Source organism: Falco rusticolus, chromosome Z (genome assembly GCF_015220075.1).
Source record: "Falco rusticolus isolate bFalRus1 chromosome Z, bFalRus1.pri, whole genome shotgun sequence".
NCBI classification, from domain to species: domain Eukaryota; kingdom Metazoa; phylum Chordata; class Aves; order Falconiformes; family Falconidae; genus Falco; species Falco rusticolus.
The window spans coordinates 55,246,371-55,268,357 of record NC_051210.1 but is presented as its reverse complement, the minus strand read 5'-3'; the positions used below and the strand labels follow the sequence as shown (position 1 = coordinate 55,268,357).

Sequence of the window (21,987 nt, the reverse complement as noted above, 5' to 3'; positions counted from 1 at the left end):
AGCGGCCGCGTAGGGCGGCCGGGCGGCTGGTATAAGAGCGCCGCGGGGACACCCTCCCCCCGCGCATGTGTTCGTCTCCCTTCTCGCCTCATCGCAGCTCGGAGCGCGGCGCCAGCCCTGCCCGCCTCTCCACCCTCTCTCCGTCCTCAGCGCGGCAATGCGGTCGGACGGGCAGCGCGAAGACACGAGCGCCGCGGCAGCTAGCGGCGGCCCCGGGCGCGGAGGGAGGCGGCGGGTGGTCCTGTGCTGCTGGCGGCTGTGCCTGCTGTTCACCCTGAGCTGCCTGTGCGCCGCCGCCGAGGGTGAGTGTGGGGGCCGGGGAGGCCGGGGCGCGCACCGCCGGGGCTGTGCCGCCGCCGCTGCCCCCCGCAATGATTTCTTCTCCCATCACCTTTTTTTTTTTAATTTATTTTATTTATTTTATTTTATTTTTTTTGGTCTCTCGGGCTGCTTGCCCGCCGCGCCGGGGGGAAGCGAGGCTCCGCGGAGGGGCGGCCGGGCCGGGCCCGGGCTCCCGGCTGGGGACAGGGGGCCGCTGCTGCCGGGGTCTGCCCCGCCGCCCCTCTTCGCCGGGGGAGGTGCCGCCTTTCCCGCCGGGGCCCAGGCGGCGCGCAGGCCCGTGAGGGTGGGCCTGAGCCCCCGCCCGGCCGTCCCTCCCCGCCCTGGGGGCGCCTCGCCCGGGGGCGACGCGGGTGCTGCGGGAGGGTCGGTTTCCTGCGGGATGCCTTCTGCCGTGGGGAGGGGGCTTTGTCGAGGAGGAGGGAAGAGGAGCGCTTGGCAAGCCTGCGGCGCTCAGGGTGCTGTCAAACTACTGTGCAACTTTGGCATTGTGGCATCCAGCAGCATTGGCATATCTCTCCTTCAGGGCCGGTGTAACCACCGTAAGGAATCTCCACCTGGTGGCAAGGTTGCGCCTGGCCAGCGCCGGGTCCCTCCTCCGGGCTGCGCTCGGGCTGGTAGCGCTGCTCCTGGCAACTCGAGCTCGCCTCCTAGCGTAGGAGCTGTGCCCCCTGTGGCAGAGGGACCTGCACGTTAAGCCGAGTGGATGAGCAATTAAAAATATCTTACTTTTGAGTGGAGGTGGTTAATCAGTTGGCTAACTCTGTTCTTCCTTCAGGAACCGAGATCCGGGCTACTAGGTGGGAGGTGGGCAACTGATGTCTGCATTGTTGTATGGCTTTTAATCTCATGACTAGTGCCCTAAAACGTGGGCATAAGCATCAGATCTTGGCTGTGTTGGTGAAGTGGGCTCAAAGGTGGTTGGACCCTGTAGTCCTAACTGTGTACAGTGCTTCAGGTGCTGAGTCTGTCTGGTAGAGGCCAACCAGGGCTTTGTTGCATCCAGTCAATCCTCATACAAGGAGGAAGAGGGGAAATGCTGCCTAGTCACTCCTCAGTTCCCAGTCATGTAGATTGCTCCCACGTCTGGTCCACAACAGATGTGATTAAACAGCTGTAGTATGAAGGACCAAGCTGGCTGGCACTGGAAGTCCAAGTGCACTGTAGTTTGAAGTCAGGATAGATACGCAGTGAGGGAACTCCAGCTAGCCTGTTTCTATCCTCAATTTGAGTTGGTGGCCTCACCAGCTCTCTCCTACTAGTAGTTGGAATTGACAGGGTCTAGGGGGAATCTAGGCTAGTTCCTGTCTGAGCGCTCTCACAGGGTTTCCCAATCACTGTTGCAAACTTTTCTGGGACCTGGTGTCAAATGACAGTGTGCAAGTGTCACATGTTCAACACTGCCCAGACAAGTAATCGGGCAACTTGCCTAAGGGGCTGAGACAACCAGTGACAGCAGAGGTATGGAGAAAGCTAGTTTAATTTGGGTAGTCGTTGTAACTGTGTTCCTTCACCCTGCACACACTGGTGCTCATGAGCCAACTTCTAGTAAGTAGTCACCTGGGGAATAGTGTGATCGTATGTGTTAGAAATCTCAGGCTGTGAAGTTACTGGTTCCTCTACATCTTTTGCCTAAGCCTTTATCCCAAGGAGAAAAGTGTGAAGGTGTTTCTGGCCTATCGGTAACACATGAAGGGAAGCTTTGAATTAGTGGATAATTGGTGCTGATGTAAAAATCATGAAGTGTCTAGTGACTGAAGCTGCAACTGAGGTATGACTGTTGCTTCAAATAGCAGTGGATTAGACTGGTAGTTTCATGACTAAATGGTTACCTGGCATTGCAGAACTGTGCTTGGTGTAAGACGGGGGAGTTAGTTTCTTGCTGGAACCAACTGTCATCTTAACTGGACCTCACTCCAAATGGCCTTTGGAGTTTGACAGACATCTTCAGGAGTAGCAACAGATGATGACCTTTACCTTTGTGCACCTGTGTGGGTGGTGGGTCCTGTCAGCTCTTTACTTGTTTGTGGGCTAACAAAAGCAGTTGCTCTGACATTTCACTTGCTATCAGCTGCAGAAGCGATGAAACCTTCCTGGAATGGCTTGTGAGGACTGTAATTGTACAGTTATAGCTTGTTACTCTGGGCTCAATTACAGTTTCATTTAGCCTTGTGTGTACCTTTCCTGCAGCATTTGGTCAAAGCGATACTACGTTTGTAAGTCACTATGTGCTAGGCTGGCTTAGCAAGCCTTTTCTGGTTATTCTAGCTTGAAATAGAGAACTAAGGCCTGTGGAGTTATTTTGGGATCTCCTGAGTGGCAGACTCAGTCTAATATCTCTAGTATGCTATTTTGGGAAAGGTTGACTGTTCTTAGTCTGAAAGCCTGGATGAGAATGTCTCAAAACTAGCAGGAGTCAGTTGTTGCATATTTTAGGTTGGTTACAGTAGTAATTGGCATAACACATGACCAGGGCTGGCAAGTAGAGGGCTAGTTCTGTTAGAGGTTACTGGACAACAGGGTGATGTCTGGCTCAGAGCAAGCTGATAGCTGTGGCTTCTGCATGCTCTCTAAGCTGGCTGGTGTGTGCCTTCTAGCATAAGACAAGCTACTTGTTTGACAGATTTTGACCAAACTGCAGTAGCTTTACAAAAATCATGCTACTATAAAGTGCATGCTGTTGTAACTCCCATTCTGGAAAGGAAAGAAGGGCTAGAAAGACAGTCTGCAAAAGCTGATGTTCAGTTTTTTGGCACCCTTTGAACAAGTTCCTGTGAAACAAATTGTTACAGCTTTACTCTGACAAGTGACCTAGTGTTTCACTCAACAGTAGGATGGCTAAAACCTCAGCAGAGCTCAGTAAGGTGCTGTTTCAAATCCTTCACTTCTAGCATGAGTTTACTTGAGACAGTCAGCAGGTAAAATTGCCCATGTTGTCCTTGCTTGTACTCTGTCCAGGGTTTGCCATTGCCTAGTGCCTGATGGGTAGCCAGTACAATGTGAAATGGCTGAATAGCTTCCTTCCACTTGGAAACTACCTTGCATATTGTGTGTCATACACAAAAGATACAACAAGTAACGGTCTACTAAAATTTGATGCCCTTTGTGAGCCCTGGAATGCCAAGACAAAGTACCTCCACTAAATGATGCAATAAACCAAGGAGGAAGCAAAGTCTTGCATCATGGTGTAGACATGTGCAGCCAATACTAATGCTTGATCTTGCACACTTGCCCGCATGCATTACATGGAACAGCTCTGGCTTAGCTGCTGAACAAGCAGGCTGCTGCTTTTAGTTACGATTATAACACAACTTCAAGACAAAGTAGGTTCCCTTGAGGGATGGGGTCATACAGTTTTAGAGTGGAAGATACTCTGGAAAGTGCACTCCAGCTCTAAGCACTGCAGAAAGCAATACCATACTCAGGCATACTATCAAACCAAGAGTTAACAGTTATGAGACAACAGACTTGATTCCAGAAGGAAATGATAAACTATCTTGTTCACTTAGCATCACACTTGATCTAGATTTAATAAGCAAGGTCCAGTTAAGTAATCACACTTCTGTGTATACTAAGGAGTGTCTCTGGGTGCCTTTGTTTGAGGAGTAACTTAAATAATGAAAACTTCAATAATGAGAACTTGTTCAACTACAGAGCAGATATCTAAGCTATCTTCACAGACATCTTGGGGATTCTGCTGTGATGTGTTAGCAGCAGACTACTGAAAGGCTAATCCAGCTTGATATTAGCCAAGTTTAAACCCAGCTTGCTTAAAGTTAGGAGAGTTTTTAGAATGCAGTGCTAGGTGCTAGACAGCAGAAGTCATTCTGTGCACACACCCCTCTGCCTTGCAATCTTGACCCTGCCTTGAAAAGGAAAACGCAGTAAGAAGAGCACTGAGGCTGGTTTACTGTTGTCTGGCAGGTGGACTGTCACAGTGCTTACGCTCTGCGCTTTGTACTGTGAGGGGAAGCTTCTGACTCTACTTGTGTGATCGAATAAGGTGACTACAAAGATCTGGAGCTCCAATCTGATTTTATGCTGATGTTACACTGTTTGTGCTGGGTACTTCTTGATCACCAGTGGGGGAAGGCAAAGTATTGTTAAAGAGCATCAAGGCTTAGGTTCCTTTTTTCATTGAAGGTGCAAGAACAGAATGTGAGGAATCCCAATTCCCATGTAGTAATGGACGCTGTATTCCTTTACTCTGGAAATGTGATGGTGATGAAGACTGTTCAGATGGCAGTGATGAGAATGCTTGTGGTAAGTTATCAAAATAATACCTCTGTAGTAGTACTTGCTAGTTGGCAGAGTGGGCTTAACAGCAGATAGCTGGAGAGATGCTTATCTCATACAGCACTTCTGACAGAATGCAAAGTAGATGACAAATTTTGTAGAACAAACGGAGGACTATCTTGATGCCTTTTATCTGAGGCAGTTGAATTTTTCAGAGTGCTATGAAAATATCCTCAAATTGACTGAGAGAAAAGAAAAAACAGAAAAACCAAAAATCTTTATTTGTGAGGTCGGTGACTGTCAAGAACAGGATGTAAGCCTGTTCTCAGTTGCCTAAACATGTGGTAGAAACTGCCTGCTATCAGCACTTAGCTGTTGGCTATTCCATGGTTAAATACCCTGTTTTATGTGTGACAGTGAGTCTGCTGAGTCTCCTATAAACACTAAGTCTAGCTTTGCCTGCCAGCTCTTGCTTTAAGCAGTCATAGAGGCCAAGATGGATGACTAGATGTACTTAGAGATGAGGCAAAACAGATTCAGTATCCAACACTGGTGTAGCCAAACTGCCAGTCTGCTCAAGCAGGCCTAAACTGTTACTTTAGGGTTACATAATACTGTGTTTCTGTAATCACAAATCAAATGCTTTGATAATAGTCTCAAGAGTTCAAAATCTGAATATTAATATCAATAGACGTTACTTTAGCTCAAGGGTGTTCAAAGCAGCAGTTATTCTAGCAGCATGGTCTCCCTTAACAACAGCAGTCCTTCATTGCCTGCTTACAGGAATATAAATCTTGCTCTGTGCACAGTATAACTTCCTAGAAAGCATTAAACAGCGCTCGTTAGACTGGTGGAGAATGACACCAGACATCCAAGAACCAAGGACATTACATCACTTTCCTAGGGCAAGGCAGCTTATCTCTAGCTGCAACAAACAAGCTAAACTTTGGTCTTTAAATACAGGGTTGTCCTTTTCCCTTGCAGTGAAGAAGACCTGTGCTGAATCTGATTTTGTGTGCGTCAGTGGTCAGTGTGTGCCTAACAGATGGCAGTGTGATGGAGATCCGGATTGCGAGGATGGATCTGACGAGAGTGCTGTACTATGCCGTAAGTGAGCCTGGCTTGTTGGTGCAAGCAAGCCTGTAGGGTGGAGAGCTTTGACTTCTTGCCTGATTGCAGCCTGGCTCCCCTCCTAAAGGAAGGATGAAATTGTCTTGGAGAGCACCTTCCTAAGTGCTAGCTTGGCTTTGGCCACATCGGGATCTTGACAAGACTTTTTGCTACTTAAAGATTCAGTGGGGACTCTGTGGTTGTATCTGGTAACAGATAGCAAGTACAAGGTTTTACTGGCAGTCAGAAGCAGCAAGCACAACGTGCAGGCCTGACCATTGCTGTGGCTTGTTCACCAAGTGATCACTTTCTTCCAAGACAACTACTTTGCAAGATAACCAGAGCTGTGTAGGAACTGAGTGACTGACTACATGCTGGGGGGCGGGAGGCAGAAGTGCAGAGGCTTGACTGTGAGGTCTCACAGTTAGCAGCCCCAGTCTTCATTGTGGTAGCTAATCGAGGAGTATAGATCTGTGAAGCTTCATTTCTCTGGATCAATAGGATCCACACTGAGGAATACTTCAGCCCGAAGCCCTACTGCACTTTGGCATTACTCCTGCCTACTACTACATGTTATAGCTCAAGCTTCTACAGTGTAAATGGAATGCAATCACAAAACTACCATACAATGATACTTTTAAAATACTAATCTATTAGGAGCTGGAAGCATTTTTTTTACTGAACACTGCAAACTGGCGTAACCTCTTCCATGATCAACCCATCAACTTAGATGGATGCTGGCATCTAGTTAACAGCAACTTTGTCCAGAGCTGAAGCCTTTCAGTCTCAATTTTCTGGACAACTGCTAAAACCCAAGATCAGGAGCTCTTAAATTGAACTTAAACTTTTTTCAATAGATATGAGAACATGCCGGGTAAATGAAATCAGCTGTGGTCCTCAGTCAACCCAGTGTATCCCAGTGTCCTGGAAATGTGATGGTGAAAAAGACTGTGACAGTGGAGAAGATGAAGAGAATTGTGGTAAGGGAAGAAATGGTGGCTGCATAACTCTATTTGAAATTGACTTGTCTGGAAAGAAGCTAGCTGGGCAGTATACCTGGGAAGATAAATTTCTCATAGTATCAGTATCTCCTTAATTCCAATTCATCTTCTATTGCAGCCCACTTAAGGCGGACTTGTTCTAACACTCCTCTATCCTGCTAAGTTAAGAATACAGCAATATGAGCTATTCAATATCTGTCTCTGGTCTCTATAGTTAATTTTCATAATAGTCATAGGCTTAGTCATGTGTCAGGCAACCATCAGAACACTTGTTCTCTGCAGACTTTCTCAACAGGTAACTGTAGCTGCTGCATACATTAAAACAAATGGTCTTCTTAAAATGTGGTAGTCACTTGTAGCCAGTGGCGCAGCTGATCTGCTTTACAGCCTTATCCTGGAGTATTCTGTGCACTTTTCTGAAAGTGCAGAGTAGGGAAGCTAGGTTTCAGGTGTTGGTGGACAACTTTAGCCAGGTAAGCAAGTGAAGCTGCCATTACAAGCATTCAAGGGCAGCATTCCTGGCTTGTTCTAATAAACTTGTGTATGTACAGGTTGAGGTGTCCTGATACAAATTTGCTGTAACCAAAGCCACAGGACAGGCTTCAATCAGAGCCACCTTACCTGGGTGGGCTAATGAGACACAGATCTTCAGACTTCTGCTAAGTGTCTAGAGTTGCTGCCTTACTTAGCAAGGAAATGCCTTAATCTGACAAGTAAACCCTACAGACAGTGTTTCTAATGAAGCTGATAAAACTATCAGCCTAGGCATACTGAGCTGCTAGCTACAGTGCTATTAAACCAGCATAATTTTTACTGGTGTAAGTTGTGTGGGTGTGCTTAATACCACAGGATCAACTGGTGCAAGATCTTGATTTGTTATCCCCACTGGCCCAGGCAAATGGGCCACTGCTGTCCTGGGGACCAGCACAAAACACTTCAATTTCAAACTACAGTGCATGCTGACCATCTGGCTACCTTGATCTTAGTCTGTACTCTAGAGTTAGCAATTCTCTTACCTTCTGTCTCTGGTTCACAGGGTTTGAGCCTGTTTTCTGAAAGGCTCGCGCTCTGAAGTGGAACAGCCTAGCTGCTTCAGAAGGAGGTTGTTTTCACTCAGTAGCTCAAAACTGATGCCTCTCACTCATAACACCCAAATGCACAGAGGACAGTGTGCGGGGCCCCAGTGTCCTGTAGGTAGTTGGTTAGGCTCTCCTAGAGCCTCATACAGGATGCTGATCTTCTGTCAGTTAACATCTGGTGAAGAACCTGCAAAGCAAAACACCTTCATACAAACTTGCCTTCTTGTGATAATCTGCTAATCTCTTACTCCTATTACTCCAGGCAATGTGACTTGTAGTCCAGGGGAGTTCACATGCAGCAGTGGGCAATGTATTTCCAAGAGCTTTGTCTGCAATGGTCAAGATGACTGCAGCGATGGCAGTGATGAGTTGGAGTGTGCTCCTCCTACCTGTGGAGTTAATGAGTTCCAGTGCAAGAGCTCCACTTGCATTCCCATCAGCTGGGTGTGTGATGATGATGCTGACTGCTCTGACTACTCAGATGAATCCCTAGAGCAGTGTGGCCGCCAGCCTGCACCTCCTGTGAAGTGCTCGGCTAATGAGGTGCAATGCAGCTCAGGTGAATGTATCCACAAAAAGTGGCGCTGTGATGGAGATCCTGACTGCAAGGATGGAAGTGATGAAATCAACTGCCGTAAGTTAACTTGATCCCTCCTCTAGGAGGTGCTGTTTGGCTCCTATTTTATTTGCTTTCCTTCAGCAGACCTCATGAGTTTAAGTCTATAATGGCTGTGTCCTCAGCTTCTCGGACCTGCAGACCAGACCAGTTCAGATGTGAAGATGGGAACTGCATCCATAGCAGCAGACAGTGCAATGGTGTGAGAGACTGTCTGGATGGTACTGATGAAGCAAATTGTAACAATGGTAAGTGTAGAGCTAAGCAAGTACAAAGTCTTTGCAGAATATCAGTTGAAGCTGGTAGTTGCCCTCACAGTCTTCATTACCTCAGTTATTCAGTGCTCTGGACCTGGCAAATTCAAGTGCAGAAGTGGAGAATGTATAGATGTCAATAAAGTGTGTAACAGTCAGAGAGACTGCAAGGACTGGAGTGATGAGCCCCTCCAGGAGTGCAGTAAGTGAACAAAATCATTACACAATGTTGACCACTAGACATACTTGGATACTGCATCTGAGCTGTCAGATGTCAGTCTAGAATGCCCATCTGTACTTCCTTGGTGGCAAACATACAACCAAGAGCAACCTCTTGATAGGCTAGTTTTATCCAAGCCAAGCTGGCTATTGGGATAACATCTCAGTGGCCAGAAGGCACATGAAGGTATTAGAAACTCTGAAACATCCAGGAGCAGCAATCTTTGCTGCTGCCAACTTGTAACACAAGTATTTGAGCTGTGAGCTTACTATGATTTTGAGGAGGGTCTATTGCATGTGACTTCTGATAAACTACTCTAGCACTTGATGTGGCAGGCATCATTAGAAAATGGGTGGGTGTCTGGTAAAGCACTCCATGACTGAGACTTTAAATATGTCTCAGAAGTGGCCAATTCTTTTCTTCTAGGCATAAATGAATGTCTGGTGAACAATGGTGGATGCTCTCATATCTGCAGAGATCTTGTTATTGGCTATGACTGTGACTGTCCAGCTGGGTTTGAGCTTATAGACAAGAGAACCTGCGGAGGCAAGTATTAATAGGTTAAGATGGACCCTACTGACGGTATTGGAGATGAAAACAAATTAAGTTATTGTCTTTACAGATATCAATGAATGTCAGAACCCTGGTATCTGTAGTCAAATCTGTATCAACCTGAAAGGGGGCTACAAATGTGAATGTAGCCGTGGCTATCAGATGGATCTTGCTACTGGGGTGTGCAAGGCAGTGGGTGAGTATTGGCATAAGACTTCCATATCCCCACTTCAAAATGAGGTAGCGAGTGATGTACTTAGTGATGTACAAGTGATGTTTATGTGTTCGTGGTTTTGACACTAGTTGTTATGCTGCTATCAGTAACTTGTACAGACCTGAATACTCATAACACTTTGAATGATGCCATGATATGATACTTAAAGCTGGCTGACATAACTGCTTATGTCCGCTCCCTGGGCGTGAGGACCCTCCCCATAAAGCTGTGGAGGGAGGAGAGGATGAGGTATGGTACAGCCAAGACTTCTGTCAGCATCCACTAGCAGGTGTGGAATGGCCAGTACTCTTAAATAAACTTCTCATAAGAGAATAGTATGTGACTGCATGTCTAGAAGTACAGATAACACTTACACTCTTTTCACAGGGAAAGAACCATGTCTAGTTTTCACCAATCGCCGGGATATCAGGAAGATTGGTCTTGAAAGGAAAGAATACATTCAGCTAGTAGAGCAGCTAAGAAACACTGTGGCTCTAGATGCTGATATTGCTGAGCAAAAACTTTACTGGGCTGACTTCAGCCAAAAAGCAATCTTCAGGTAAATGAACTCCGCTTCTGAACCCTAGTGTGCTCCCCTAAACCATCCCACGTTTTTGCCCAAGATAATTCTCTAGGCTCTGGTGATGAACTAGATTCCTGATGTCCTAAAGGCAAAGTACAGTAGATGCGAGTTCCCATAACCTGCAGTATGTATGCCTGTTGCACTTCCTAGTAACTGCTGCTACAGTTGTACAAAAGGCACTCTGTGGAAAGTCTCAAGTGCTCTTCAACACTGTCTGCCTGAGATGTGTGCATTATTTGCTGAGGCATACCAACTCATAGTATCTGTGGAGGAAAGGATTGAAAGCAAGTAATTCTTGTCTTCCAGTGCCTCTGTTGATACCCGTGATAAGGTTGGAACACACGTCAGAATCCTGGATGGCATACACAGCCCTGCAGGAATTGCTGTTGACTGGGTTTATAAGAACATCTACTGGTCTGACTCAGCTGCAAAGACCATTTCAGTGGCTAGCCTAGACGGCACAAAAAGAAAGGTTTTGTTTCTCTCTGAGCTGAGAGAGCCAGCTTCTATTGCTGTAGATCCTCTCTCTGGGTGAGTACTTGTCCTGGTTGTCTTAAGAGTGGACCTGCCAGCTATGCCATGTCCTGATAACTGACTTAGGTAGCCTTTGTTAGTTACTGGTCATAATTAAGAGTGGTACTACACAGTACTATAGTGCATCATACAACATAAATTCTGCTTCACAGCTTTATGTACTGGTCAGACTGGGGTGAGCCAGCAAAAATTGAAAAAGCAGGAATGAATGGATTTGACAGACAGCAGCTTGTGACAACAGAAATCCAATGGCCTAATGGAATTGCTCTAGGTATGTTGAACTTGTCTCTGTGCCAGAGGTATTCTGGAGCTTAAGCAATTTGTTTGCTGCAAAAGCCAAGGTCATCCCATTCTCAGAAGCTGAAAATAGTTCTTTGAAGGAAGCTCCTGCATGCCTGGAGGCACTGCAACAGGCACAGATAGCACTTTTCAGATTCTGAAATGGTAACTTTTCTTGCATTGCTCTATATTGAGGCACAGGCCACTTAGGCAGCCTTCTGCATCCTGGTATGGTAAGAAACTAGGGCAACGCTGCAACTATCCTTGAACCTGTGGGTGTTTCAACTTTCGCAGGAGGCTTTGGGAGGCTTTTTCCATGTAGAGAGTATATGTTTGGGATTTTTTCCTCTAGATCTTGTAAAAAGCCGTCTGTACTGGCTTGATTCTAAACTACATATGCTGTCAAGCGTTGACTTCAATGGCCAGGACCGTAGAATTGTGCTGAAGTCTCAGATGTTCCTTCCTCATCCTCTTGCTTTAACAATATTTGAGGTAAGAATGACTTCCTGTAGTAATTGTCAAAGATCCTCTTCTTGCTAGTACATGGCTAGCAATTACGGTGCTGATGGCGACACAGAGATAACGGTATGCAATAACTCTGTGTTCTAGGACCGTGTGTACTGGATTGATGGAGAGAATGAGGCAGTCTACGGTGCCAACAAATTTACTGGATCTGAATTGGTTACTTTAGTAAACAACCTCAATGATGCACAGGACATCATTGTGTATCATGAGCTTGTTCAGCCTTCAGGTAACTCTAATGCAACTTAGTTATGTCACTGTGTACTTGCAAGGAGCCCGCTGTGCTCGGGTGCTGGCAAGTGGTATCCTTCCCCTGTATAGCTGCCCACTTCTGCTTAGAGGGGGTGCCTAAGTTAGAAGCTCCAACCCCACTGGGGTTGAGAGAAGGTAGAGTTGCAATTGCTCTTGGGTGAAACAGGTGCAAATCTATAACCTGCAGAGACAAGTAACTCTGCTACGACAATGACTGAGCAAATAATCATGCTATACACTTGCAGCACAAAGGTTTATTCCTGTTAATTGCTGTACCAACAGGCAGGAACTGGTGTGAAGAGAACATGGCAAATGGAGGCTGTAGCTACCTGTGCCTGCCTGCTCCTCAGATAAATGAAAACTCTCCAAAGTACACCTGTGTATGTCCTGTTGGATACTTGTTGCAGGAGGATGGTCTGAGATGTGCAGGTATAGTAACTTTGAATCAGGGTTCAGTTGTAAATTGCTGCTTGTGGCACTCTCACTGCTGCTCCATTTTAGTAATAACTGAAGCTTTTAAATTTGTTACTGATAATCCAAGAATACCTCCTTTCTGCATCAGTAATGAATGACATGCAAAGAGCTGTCCTCAGTTAATGGTTGGACTCAATCTTAAAGGTCTTTTCCAACCTAATTGATTCTATGATTCTATGACTGAGACCTTTTCCAGGATGAATGGGGAAGGAGTAGGGGTACTGAACCTGTTGGAGGCAGATAGGGTAGACAGCTTTGCATGAGTTGTCATCTTCTAGCATGCATTAAACTGGCCGTCAAAGTCCGCAGGTGCTATTCAAAGTCCATGCTTGGCTTCTGCATCATTACCATTTGCAACAGGATCTTGTACCTCCTTGGCTTTCTGCAGACAGCGAGCACATGCAGAAAATATACTGGGTCCCTTTCCTGTAACACAAGGGGTATAAACTAACATGACTCTACAGTGTATAAATAGTGTTGAAAAGCTGATAGGCTAATCTTGCTGGCCAAGAAGGTCTGTTTGGACCTCCTTTTGTGGTCCAAACAAACACACTGCTGCTATTATCCTCAGCACTGATTATATGGGAGGCTTATTTGTTTTGTGGAGCAAAACTAGAAACTCCAAGGTGCCACTCACTATGTTGCATGTTGATTCTGACTGCCACAGTTAGAGCACTGAGTGCAAGAACGATGTCCTCAGTTGGCTGCTCTAAAGGGTTGCTATAGGGATCAAAGACTACCTAATCAGTAAATTTGGGGAAACTAAAATCTCACTCAGAAAACCTGGAGCAATGGGGTGGCTTACTCTTGTCATGATTCTATAAATACCTGTAATTCATGCCTGACTAACTATCTAGCCTTGTTCTTGCAATTTGTTGATCAAAAACCTTCAGCTGAGGGTGTGCTAGTGAAATAACTGTCAGTGTTTCCAGTAAAGCTAACAACCTGCATGATCATTTTGCTATCTGCTAAACATTCACTACCATGGCTGTCATAGCTAAGCCATTGTGGAACTTCAGGATTAATTGGGTTCTTGATCTATAATTAGTTTCAGGTACTGGAACAACTGTGGCTTACACTGAGGCTAAAGATACCAGCACAACAGAAAAATCTCCAACTGTTGGACTAGTTCCTGGAGGTACTGGTCCCAAAACTCAGACTGCTGAACATTAGAGAAATTAAATGCAAACTGACCTGCTAGCCTACTTGAAGTTTTTTCCTTTGCATGCGAGTAGAAAACACAGGCCAGGTCATATCTGTAGTATAAATACAACAACCGGAGCATGTGATAAACAGAATTAGTTCACTTATGACAGTGTGGAACCTATTGGTTCCATGAAATCCCATGAGTGCTCAGAGAAGGCAAAGCAATAAAGCTTCCTACTAGTATAGGATAAAGCCAGTTAGGCTGTTCTTGCAGTGTGTAACTGTGAAGCTAATACGTGATAGCAGCTTCTGGGCTTGGGAAATGCTTGCTATGGTCAAAGTCTGCCAGCCTGTCAGTAAGCAAGCTCACTACAAATTCTCATACAGGATTAAACATCACTGGTACCTCTGAAATACCTGCAGCTGGAGGAACATCAGCAGCTTGGTCTCTTCTTCCTGCCTGTGAGTAAAGCATTCACTGGCCTTTGGGACTCCTTTTGGGTGGGACAAGCCATGTTCTTAGAAACTCTGAGTCAGGAGCTTGACTTGACCTTATTCCTTATTTGAAATCTGTTTCTCTCCCTAAAGTATTGCTGCTGGTAACTACAGTGGCTGGCTACTTCATGTGGCGTAACTGGCAGCACAAGAACATGAAAAGCATGAATTTTGATAATCCTGTCTACCTGAAAACTACAGAGGAGGACCTCACAATTGATATTGGAAGACACAGCGGTTCAGTAGGACACACCTACCCTGCAGTAAGTAAACGTATTGACATGTTTGAGGCTTCAGGTTAATCCTTAGAGCAGGTATAAAGAATGCCAAATGAAACCTGACTTGAGTTTAGGAGAGGTCTCTGCTCTTAAAAGCTGCTAACCACAGCCAAACTATTGGGCTGAATTAGCTGATAACTTGTCCTTTTAATAAAGGGTGAAGTTGTAGTAGGTGACTCCTGTCCTATACCTGTGACAGTAATTGGTGCTGAATGTGGTCACTAGTCTGCAGAACTAGCTCCTGCTTCAAACTGCTGTGTAGTGATGATATGCATTGTTTCTTCTCTCTTACTAGTACAATTGTAGCTAATTTACATTTACTTTGTACAGATATCTGTTGTAAGCACAGATGATGACATGGCATGAGCACTGGATCAGCAATCTTTTCCGGTTTACTTGTGTTTCACACTCTTTGGGGATAGTAACCAGGTTTGTGGCTAAAAGACTTCCTCCATTCTTGGAAGAAAGAAGACACTTTCTGTATGTATGGAACACTTACGTAAATAACTATTTTATACACTTAATGACAAATTGTGTAAATACTGGTCCACAACAATTCAGCTTTTGGTGGTTACCATTTTGTCAGTAACATCACTGACCAAATATAAAGCACTTTCCATAGAAAGCCATATTCCAGCCACAACTTGTAACACCTGTACATATGTTTATAGGACACTTGTAAATATTATTCTTGGAAAATCACTATCAAGCACTTTGAAATAGTTCAAATGTAAATTGTACACTATTTTTAATGATTGGGGCAATGGCAATAGGAAAAAAACGGGTTGCTATGATTGCCAAAAATTTGTAAACATAAGTAATTTTGTATGTATGATTGTTCCAATCCTATCTGTTACCTCTTAGAGGTATACAGGTATGAATGCTTTTAAAGAAACCACTGTAAATCTTGAGTGCAGAGGGGAAAAAATAAAAAAACCAAATCAAACTGTTAAAAGTGTTGGTCTCTATGTTAGCACTGAAGTAAAATACAGTATCTTCTAAGTTGGAAACTTTAGTGGGCTACACTACTACTGCCAGCCAGAACACGAACTATTTCTTAAGTTATTTCAGCAGTACTCCAGACAGTGAAGACAGTACTGACCTGCCAGGTGACTGAGGTTTGTACTTGAGACTAGTAGTCACAGGGTATTGGACTGAATGGGTCTCTCCTTTCATATGAGTCCAACTGGAGTCTTTAAGTTAGGGTTGACAGTGGCTACAAATACTCAACCACTGTTGCAAGCTCTTAGGAGGTATCATAGACAGATGCTATGTGGAGGCAGGTCAAAGCACTGTCTGCCAGGTAAGTGTAATGTCCATGCAAAGGATGTTACACACAAGCTCAGAGTGGTGTTGAGCAGTTAGCAGTTGTTCCTCGTGGCAATGGCAGTGCAAGTTGGATCCTAACAGATGTTACACCTGTACAAAAGGAATAGCAGAGCTGTGACATGGCAGCCTGCCCCTGAAGCCTCTGTGCTGAAAAGCCCCTTGTTGCTGTGTCTGTAATGACAGAAGTCCCCTGCAATGAGCATCGGCATTTACTTCCCTGTGGGAACTCGGTTCACTGTAATGGTTGTAAGATACTCATCACTTCGAGTGCTGGAGCCTTTCACTTGGGTGACCATAGGAGTGAAAAATAAATTGTACAGCTGTTCTGCATCTGGGAAGATGATACTCATCTCAGTGGTAACTGTTAACTGCTGGAGTGCTAATCTTAGTAGCACCAAGTATGTTCCTTGTCTACTGGACATGTACAGTTCATTCATGCAATAGAGAATGATTAAGACCAAATTAACTTAGAGTTTTTGTGGTCTTAAGGCACCTTGCTATGTGATCAAGTTTGGAGTAAAGAAAGCAGAATCTTTTAGTCTGTTTGGCATAACTACTTGGTAGTCTCCAACTGAGTAAAAGGTAGCTTCTGTAGTCATAGTAGTTTCCTTAATGACAAGACATTTTTCTGGGGTGAAATTGTGTTTATCCACTGACACTGATCTTCACCTTGAATTGCCAGCCCATAACTACTGTAGCAGGAGGTGCTACTTCACTGTTGCTAATCCTTTCCCCTTCAAGGTGAAGAAACAATTACTTCTGAATGGATGAAGGTACAAGGCTAAGACATAGTTTGGAAGAAGTGAAAACTCCTAGCTATGCTTTAGTGATGATTTGTTAAATCATTCTCAATCAATCATGTCTCTAAAATAGTAACAGTAAGAATCAAGTCAGAACTTGGATCAGTTCCTGGGCTTGGTTCTAATGCCTGTTCTCATTATAGCTACAGCTGGGGTCTGCTCTCTTAATGGTCTTCTGTGTATTGTGGACTCATTTCTTGACAGATGAGGACAGCTGCCAACTTCTGCAGATTTAAAAGAAGTTGTTTCTAGCAAGCTTGCCTACTCCTTGGGGAGCTGAAGCTTCTAGCCAGCTTTCCTTGGCAACTGTTGACTGCATGTAGACATTTCCAGTATCTGGAATGCATGTGGACTAAAATGTCTTGCAAAGATTAGGATGCAAGGAGTCCTCTAAGGTTTCTGTCCAAGAATACTGTTTTTTTTGCCGAGTACTTTCTGGGATAAAGTGCCTTTGATATCAGCCTAACATGTAAGGATTATTAGCTATTAGATACAATTGACCTTTTTCTGTTAGATGTCTAACTCTGATACTACAAAGCATTTGTGTTGAAATGTGACAAAACCTAAGCCAATTTGTAGTCAGTTTGTTGGTTATGAAATTGCATGGCAGCTAAATACAGGCAAAATGCTCTGCCTTCTTAATCTTAATACAGAAGATGAACAGTTCTACTTTTTTGTTGAAGTTCATTCGTCATACCAAGTGGCATATGGAGTAGACAAAACAACTTCTTCCTGAGGTTAATGTTTGGTTGAAGTTAAGTCTATAGGAGACTTAATGCTTTACCAGGTAAAACTTCTCTCTTTTCAAATAGCAGGAGGGAGGAGGACTGTGGGACATCAGGCAAAGGCAGGAGATGATATAAGATGGCCTGTACTTAGCTGTAGATATTGTTTAGCTCTTAGTCTCACTAGGTTTATTCTGCCCTGCCCCTCTTCATTTTTGTATTGTGAAATCATTGTTCACTTCCACAGCAGGCCTGGAGAGTAGTCAGGGATTCCTCCTGTAAAAACACATTCCAACAAGTGCCTTACTATCTTTGAACAACTTTTTTCCCCTGCTATCTGCAAGTGTTTGATTCTGTTTTATTGCTCTGTTATGGGACTCTTTCAGTATCTAATGAAGGTGGTATAGCTGTACTGAGAACTCCTGCAGCATTATTAAATTACATAAATTATTAAATTACAAAATTAAAGCCCTCTGGTTCTAAATACTGCCTATTTCTGTTGACTGTCTGCTAGCCAATGTGAGTGCAAATCCAGTTTTGAAACTGGCCTTCTCCCCCTTACAAATATTCAAATTTCTATTAATACTGTCCTTATGTTCCCACATTCTTTTCTGCCACCTGTTTGATCTGCCTTTAAGCAGTGTGGTGGGTTGACCTTGGCTGGATGCCAGGTGTCCACCAAGCCACTTTCTCGCTCCACTCCTCAACCAGACAGCAGGAAGAAAATATAAGAAAAGGCTCATGGGTCAAGATGAGGACAGGGAGGTCACTCGGCAATTACTATCATGGGAAAACTAGGCTCAGCATGGGGAAATTAGTTTAATTTATCATCTTTCACATCAGAATAAACCCATGTTCCCATGCTTCTTCCTGGACTTAACTTATTTCTGATTTCTCTACCTCCTCTCCCTGAGCAGTGCAGGGGAATGATGGGGGTTATGGTCAGTTCATCACACATTGTTTCTGCTGCTCCTTCCTCCTCACACTCTTCCCCTACTCTAGTGTGGGGTTGCTCCTACAGGGGACAGTTCTCCATGAACTTCTCCAGTGTGAGCCCTTCCCATGGGCTGCAGTTCTCTACACACTGCTCTAGGGTGAGTCCCTTCCACAGGGTGCTGTCCTTCAGGAAGACTGCTCCAGCGTGGGTCCTCCAAGGGGTCACAAGCCTTGCCAGCAAACTGGCTCCAGTGTGGGCTTCCCACAGGTCACAGCCTCCATTGGGCATCCACCTGCTCTGGTGTGGGATCCTCCAAGGGCTGCATGTGGATATCTGCTCCACTGTGGACCTCCATAGGCTGAGGGGGACAGCCTGCCTGGTGTCTTCAGAGTTGTTGCTCTCACATAGTCTCACTCCTCTTTCCTGCTGGTGCACAGATATTTTTTTTTCCCCCTTCTTAATATGCTATGCCAGGGGTGCTATCACTGTTGCTGGTTAGCTGAGCCTGGGCCAGTGGTGGGTCCATCTGAGTTGGCTGGCACTGGCTCCATTGGACGTGGGGGAAGCTTCTGGCACCTTCTTTCATAAGCTGCCCCTGTAGACCCCAGTACCAAAACCTTGCCATGCAATCCCACTACAAGCAATAATGTAAAATATCTATGATGCCAGTAAAAACAGAGGAAAATGGACATTAAGAGAATTGAAGTTGCTTGTGTGATTGATTCACTTCTTCCCCTTCTGCACCTCTTGCCTCTACAAATAGCTGCAGCGTGCCTTTTCCCAAACCAGCTTGTATTTGCTCACGTTTTTTATGGATGTATTTTCCCGCACCCCCCATCAGATCTTTGCTGGAACAGTGAAGATCCATCTATCTATTTTTATGTAAGTGCTGAATCTTGCTAGAATAGGGAAAAGGGATAGAGACAAGGACTGACTGGAAGAAAAAGGATGGGAGACCTCAGACAAAGGAAAGAAGCTTACAGCTGCAGAAGCACTCATCCCTCTGGAACCATGGATGCAAGTGAAGGCCTTCTATAGATAGCCACAGCATGTCTGAAGAAACATGCTCCTATCCCTCCTTTGAGCTGGCTCACAACATTGTTGGTATTGTCACTTATTGGAAGAAAGTGCTTGAAGAGGTCTGCTCTGCTGTAGGGCAGAAGCCAACTTAATGCATTCCTGGCTTGCTGGTTTTCACTTTTTTTCTTCTTTTCCTGAAAAAGCTTTGTAATTTGCCCATATCAAATGAAAAAGTCTTAAGAACAGGGGGAGAGACAGGCTTTGAAATCACAGTTAAGTCTGTTGAATATGTAGGTTGTTGAACATCCAAAATAAAGACTCCTGGGGAAAGTATGATGGTTGTCATTCTCCCTCGCACAGCACTGGTCAGGACACATACGCACCTCTGTCAAGCAACACGAGATCCTTCGTATCATACACAGAAAAGAACAAGCACCACAGCTTGAGCAGGTTACTGAAGGTTGACTTAACTAAGACAGTCTTTGGTCTATAATGAATTGCTTTAACATAGGAAACACTAGGCGCTAAATCAAGACAAATGACTGGTAAAAATAAAAATGTTTAGTAGAATTTTTTTTTGCTATGGAGATGTTCTCTATGGAAAAACTAAGCAGTTTTCAGGTCCTTTTTCCCAACCTTCTGTAGACATGCCTTCTTGCAGTCAAACTTCAAAATACATGGAAATGGAAACGTTTTCCTGTACTGTCAGTGTATAGACTTAAAGCTCAAGTAGTTGGATGTCAGCTTGAAAGGATTAACTTAACATCCACAGCAGTTGTTTCCTTCCAATGTGAAGTATTTATTGTTGAAAAGTCCCTTGGAAAGGCTGTCATTGAATACAGCGAACACTGTAACAATCCAGAAGCAGTGCTGCTTGCTAAGGTTCTTTTTGTGGATGTGTACAAGTGAGAAGTGATGGTTTTGCTTGGCCAACTGATTGATTATTCCTTTTCTTGGTCATTAAATATATAAAAACTCACCTGTCCATTTAAATTAAGACTTTTTTGTTGAAGAAAGATAGCCTGTGCTTTGGTAGTTGCATAATGTCTTGCGGCTGCAGTTTTAACTGATGAACTTAGTAATAAGAGTATGTGCTTTAAAAGGTTGTTCATTCCTTGCAGGCCTGCATTGAAAAGGTGCTTAGAAGGCTGTATCTCATGGAGACCTAGAAATATAAGTAACTTATTTGGTGAGGGGCTGTTACAAAAAGCTTTGATGTTCTTAACTTGGTCTTTAGCTACTCATCCCCTCATGCCCAGGTACTGCTATCGCTGTCCTAAAGTTTGATGAATGTATTCAATCATATGAAGCAACTCCACACACACTGATGGACAAATCAGAAACAGACAAGAGCTGATCGTACCCTACCAATCTGCTTGCCTTTAGGTCTTCAGTGCAGTCTTTCATGATATTCTTCTGTCCAAACTAGGACGTTAAAACCTGCATGGGAGGAAAACGATGGGTAAAAACTGGTTGGATACTTGGGGTTGCAGGGTTGTGCTCAAGAGGTTGCTCTCTACCTGGAGGTGAGTAACAAGCAGGGTGCTACAGGGTCTATCCAGGAATGAGTTCTGTTCAACATCTTTATCAGGAACCTGGAGAACCACATGGAAGTCATGGTCATCAAGTTTGTAGAGGACACCAAATAGATGGTGGGGGCAGAACCACTGAATAGACTCAAAGACAGAGCTGCTGTCTTGGAGGGGTGGGCGGGGGGTGCGGGAGAGGGGGCTTGGACAGGTGGGAGGAGGGGCTGACATGGATCCAATGGAATTCCGTAAGGGCAAAGGCCAAGCCCTGCCCTGGGAAGGCAGAGCCTGAGGCCAGGCAGCAACAAGGGACAGTGCCTGTGGTGGCGGTATCAGGAGGCAGAGCCCTGAAAGCCAGGGGAGAGCAGGGACTGTCTCCTCCCCTCAATGCTCATCAGACTACAACGGGGCATTGCATCTGGTTTAGGGCCTCCAAAGAGTAAGGATGTTGATAAACGTGGCCAAGTTCAGCAAACAGCCAGCAAGATGGCCCTGGGTGGAGGCTTTGGCCTGGGACGAGAGGCTGTGGGGCTAGGGCTGGTTCAGCTGGTAGAATAGACAACTTTGGGGGCACCCAGCAACATCCCTGGCACCAGCTGGAGGAGATGGAGGAGACTACTGGACTTTTCACAGTGGTGCATGGTTGGAGGGTGGAGGCAGCGGCACAAGTCAAAAAATGAGAGGCTTAGTCTGGAGATGAGGAGAAGCTTTTTCCCCATGAGGACAATCCAGCGGCGGGGACAGGGCCCAGAGAGGCTGAGCCTTCTCCAGCCTGGGTGGGTTTTGCACCCGGACGGGGTGAAGCCCCGAGCCCACAGGTCTGAGCCCACGGCTGACCCTGCTCTGGGCACAGGCTGTGACTGGAGATCTCCCCAGCCCCCCACCAGTCTGAACAGGATCCTAGGATTCTGGAATTTGTTTGAATATTGAGGAAACAAAGGAATTTATCAACCGTGCAAAATGTTGCTCTTTTGACAATAAATATACATTTTTCTCAAAATGGAGGTAGGTATTACACCTGTAGATGAGAGTTCCTATGGTGGAAAAAACGGAGGGCAGGCAGCAGCAAATACTGCTACCACCTTTGCAGAGAATCATCTAGGCCCAGTCATTTGAGCACTCTGATCATTGGCAGCAAGTTTAAGTTCATTCAACATCTTGGTTATCTATGTTGGTTGGTACTAGTCCATTTATGTCGGTGGGGTTTCCTTCAATCCTATTTCTGGTGCTCAAACGGGCCCAGTAAAGAAAACTTTACCAAGGTAGAACCATGGCTTCTCAGTGGCTAAAAGACCTGGTGCTCAAGGAACTTGTCCCCTGATGTAGAGTCACTGGAAAGCATAATCTCTGCAGAGGATTAGAAGAATCAGATGAATAACAAAACATTTTTCTCCAATTCCCACTGAAATGAAGATCTCAAGAAGTTTATACTTCAGTATGTATTTCTGCTTCAGGCTCTTGCA

General features: G+C 45.0%; 1 protein-coding gene across 2 annotated transcripts; it reads left to right on the top strand.

Annotated features, from left to right (window-relative positions):
• Positions 1-50: 50 nt before the first annotated feature.
• Positions 51-15,130, top strand: VLDLR (very low density lipoprotein receptor). Of its 2 annotated transcripts, XM_037374036.1 has the most exons (19): positions 51-302; positions 4,483-4,602; positions 5,560-5,682; positions 6,543-6,665; positions 8,028-8,399; positions 8,507-8,629; positions 8,715-8,837; positions 9,282-9,401; positions 9,478-9,603; positions 10,009-10,180; positions 10,511-10,735; positions 10,891-11,009; positions 11,370-11,509; positions 11,627-11,768; positions 12,074-12,220; positions 13,314-13,403; positions 13,799-13,873; positions 14,000-14,169; positions 14,515-15,130. In XM_037374036.1, exons 1-19 carry the CDS (start codon positions 158-160, stop codon positions 14,548-14,550), a joined length of 2,691 nt encoding a protein of 896 aa, XP_037229933.1. In that variant the 5' UTR covers positions 51-157; the 3' UTR covers positions 14,551-15,130. The 2 variants fall into 2 exon arrangements, with proteins under 2 accessions (XP_037229933.1, XP_037229934.1); XM_037374037.1 differs by lacking the exon at positions 13,314-13,403.
• The last annotated feature ends 6,857 nt before the right edge of the window (positions 15,131-21,987 follow it).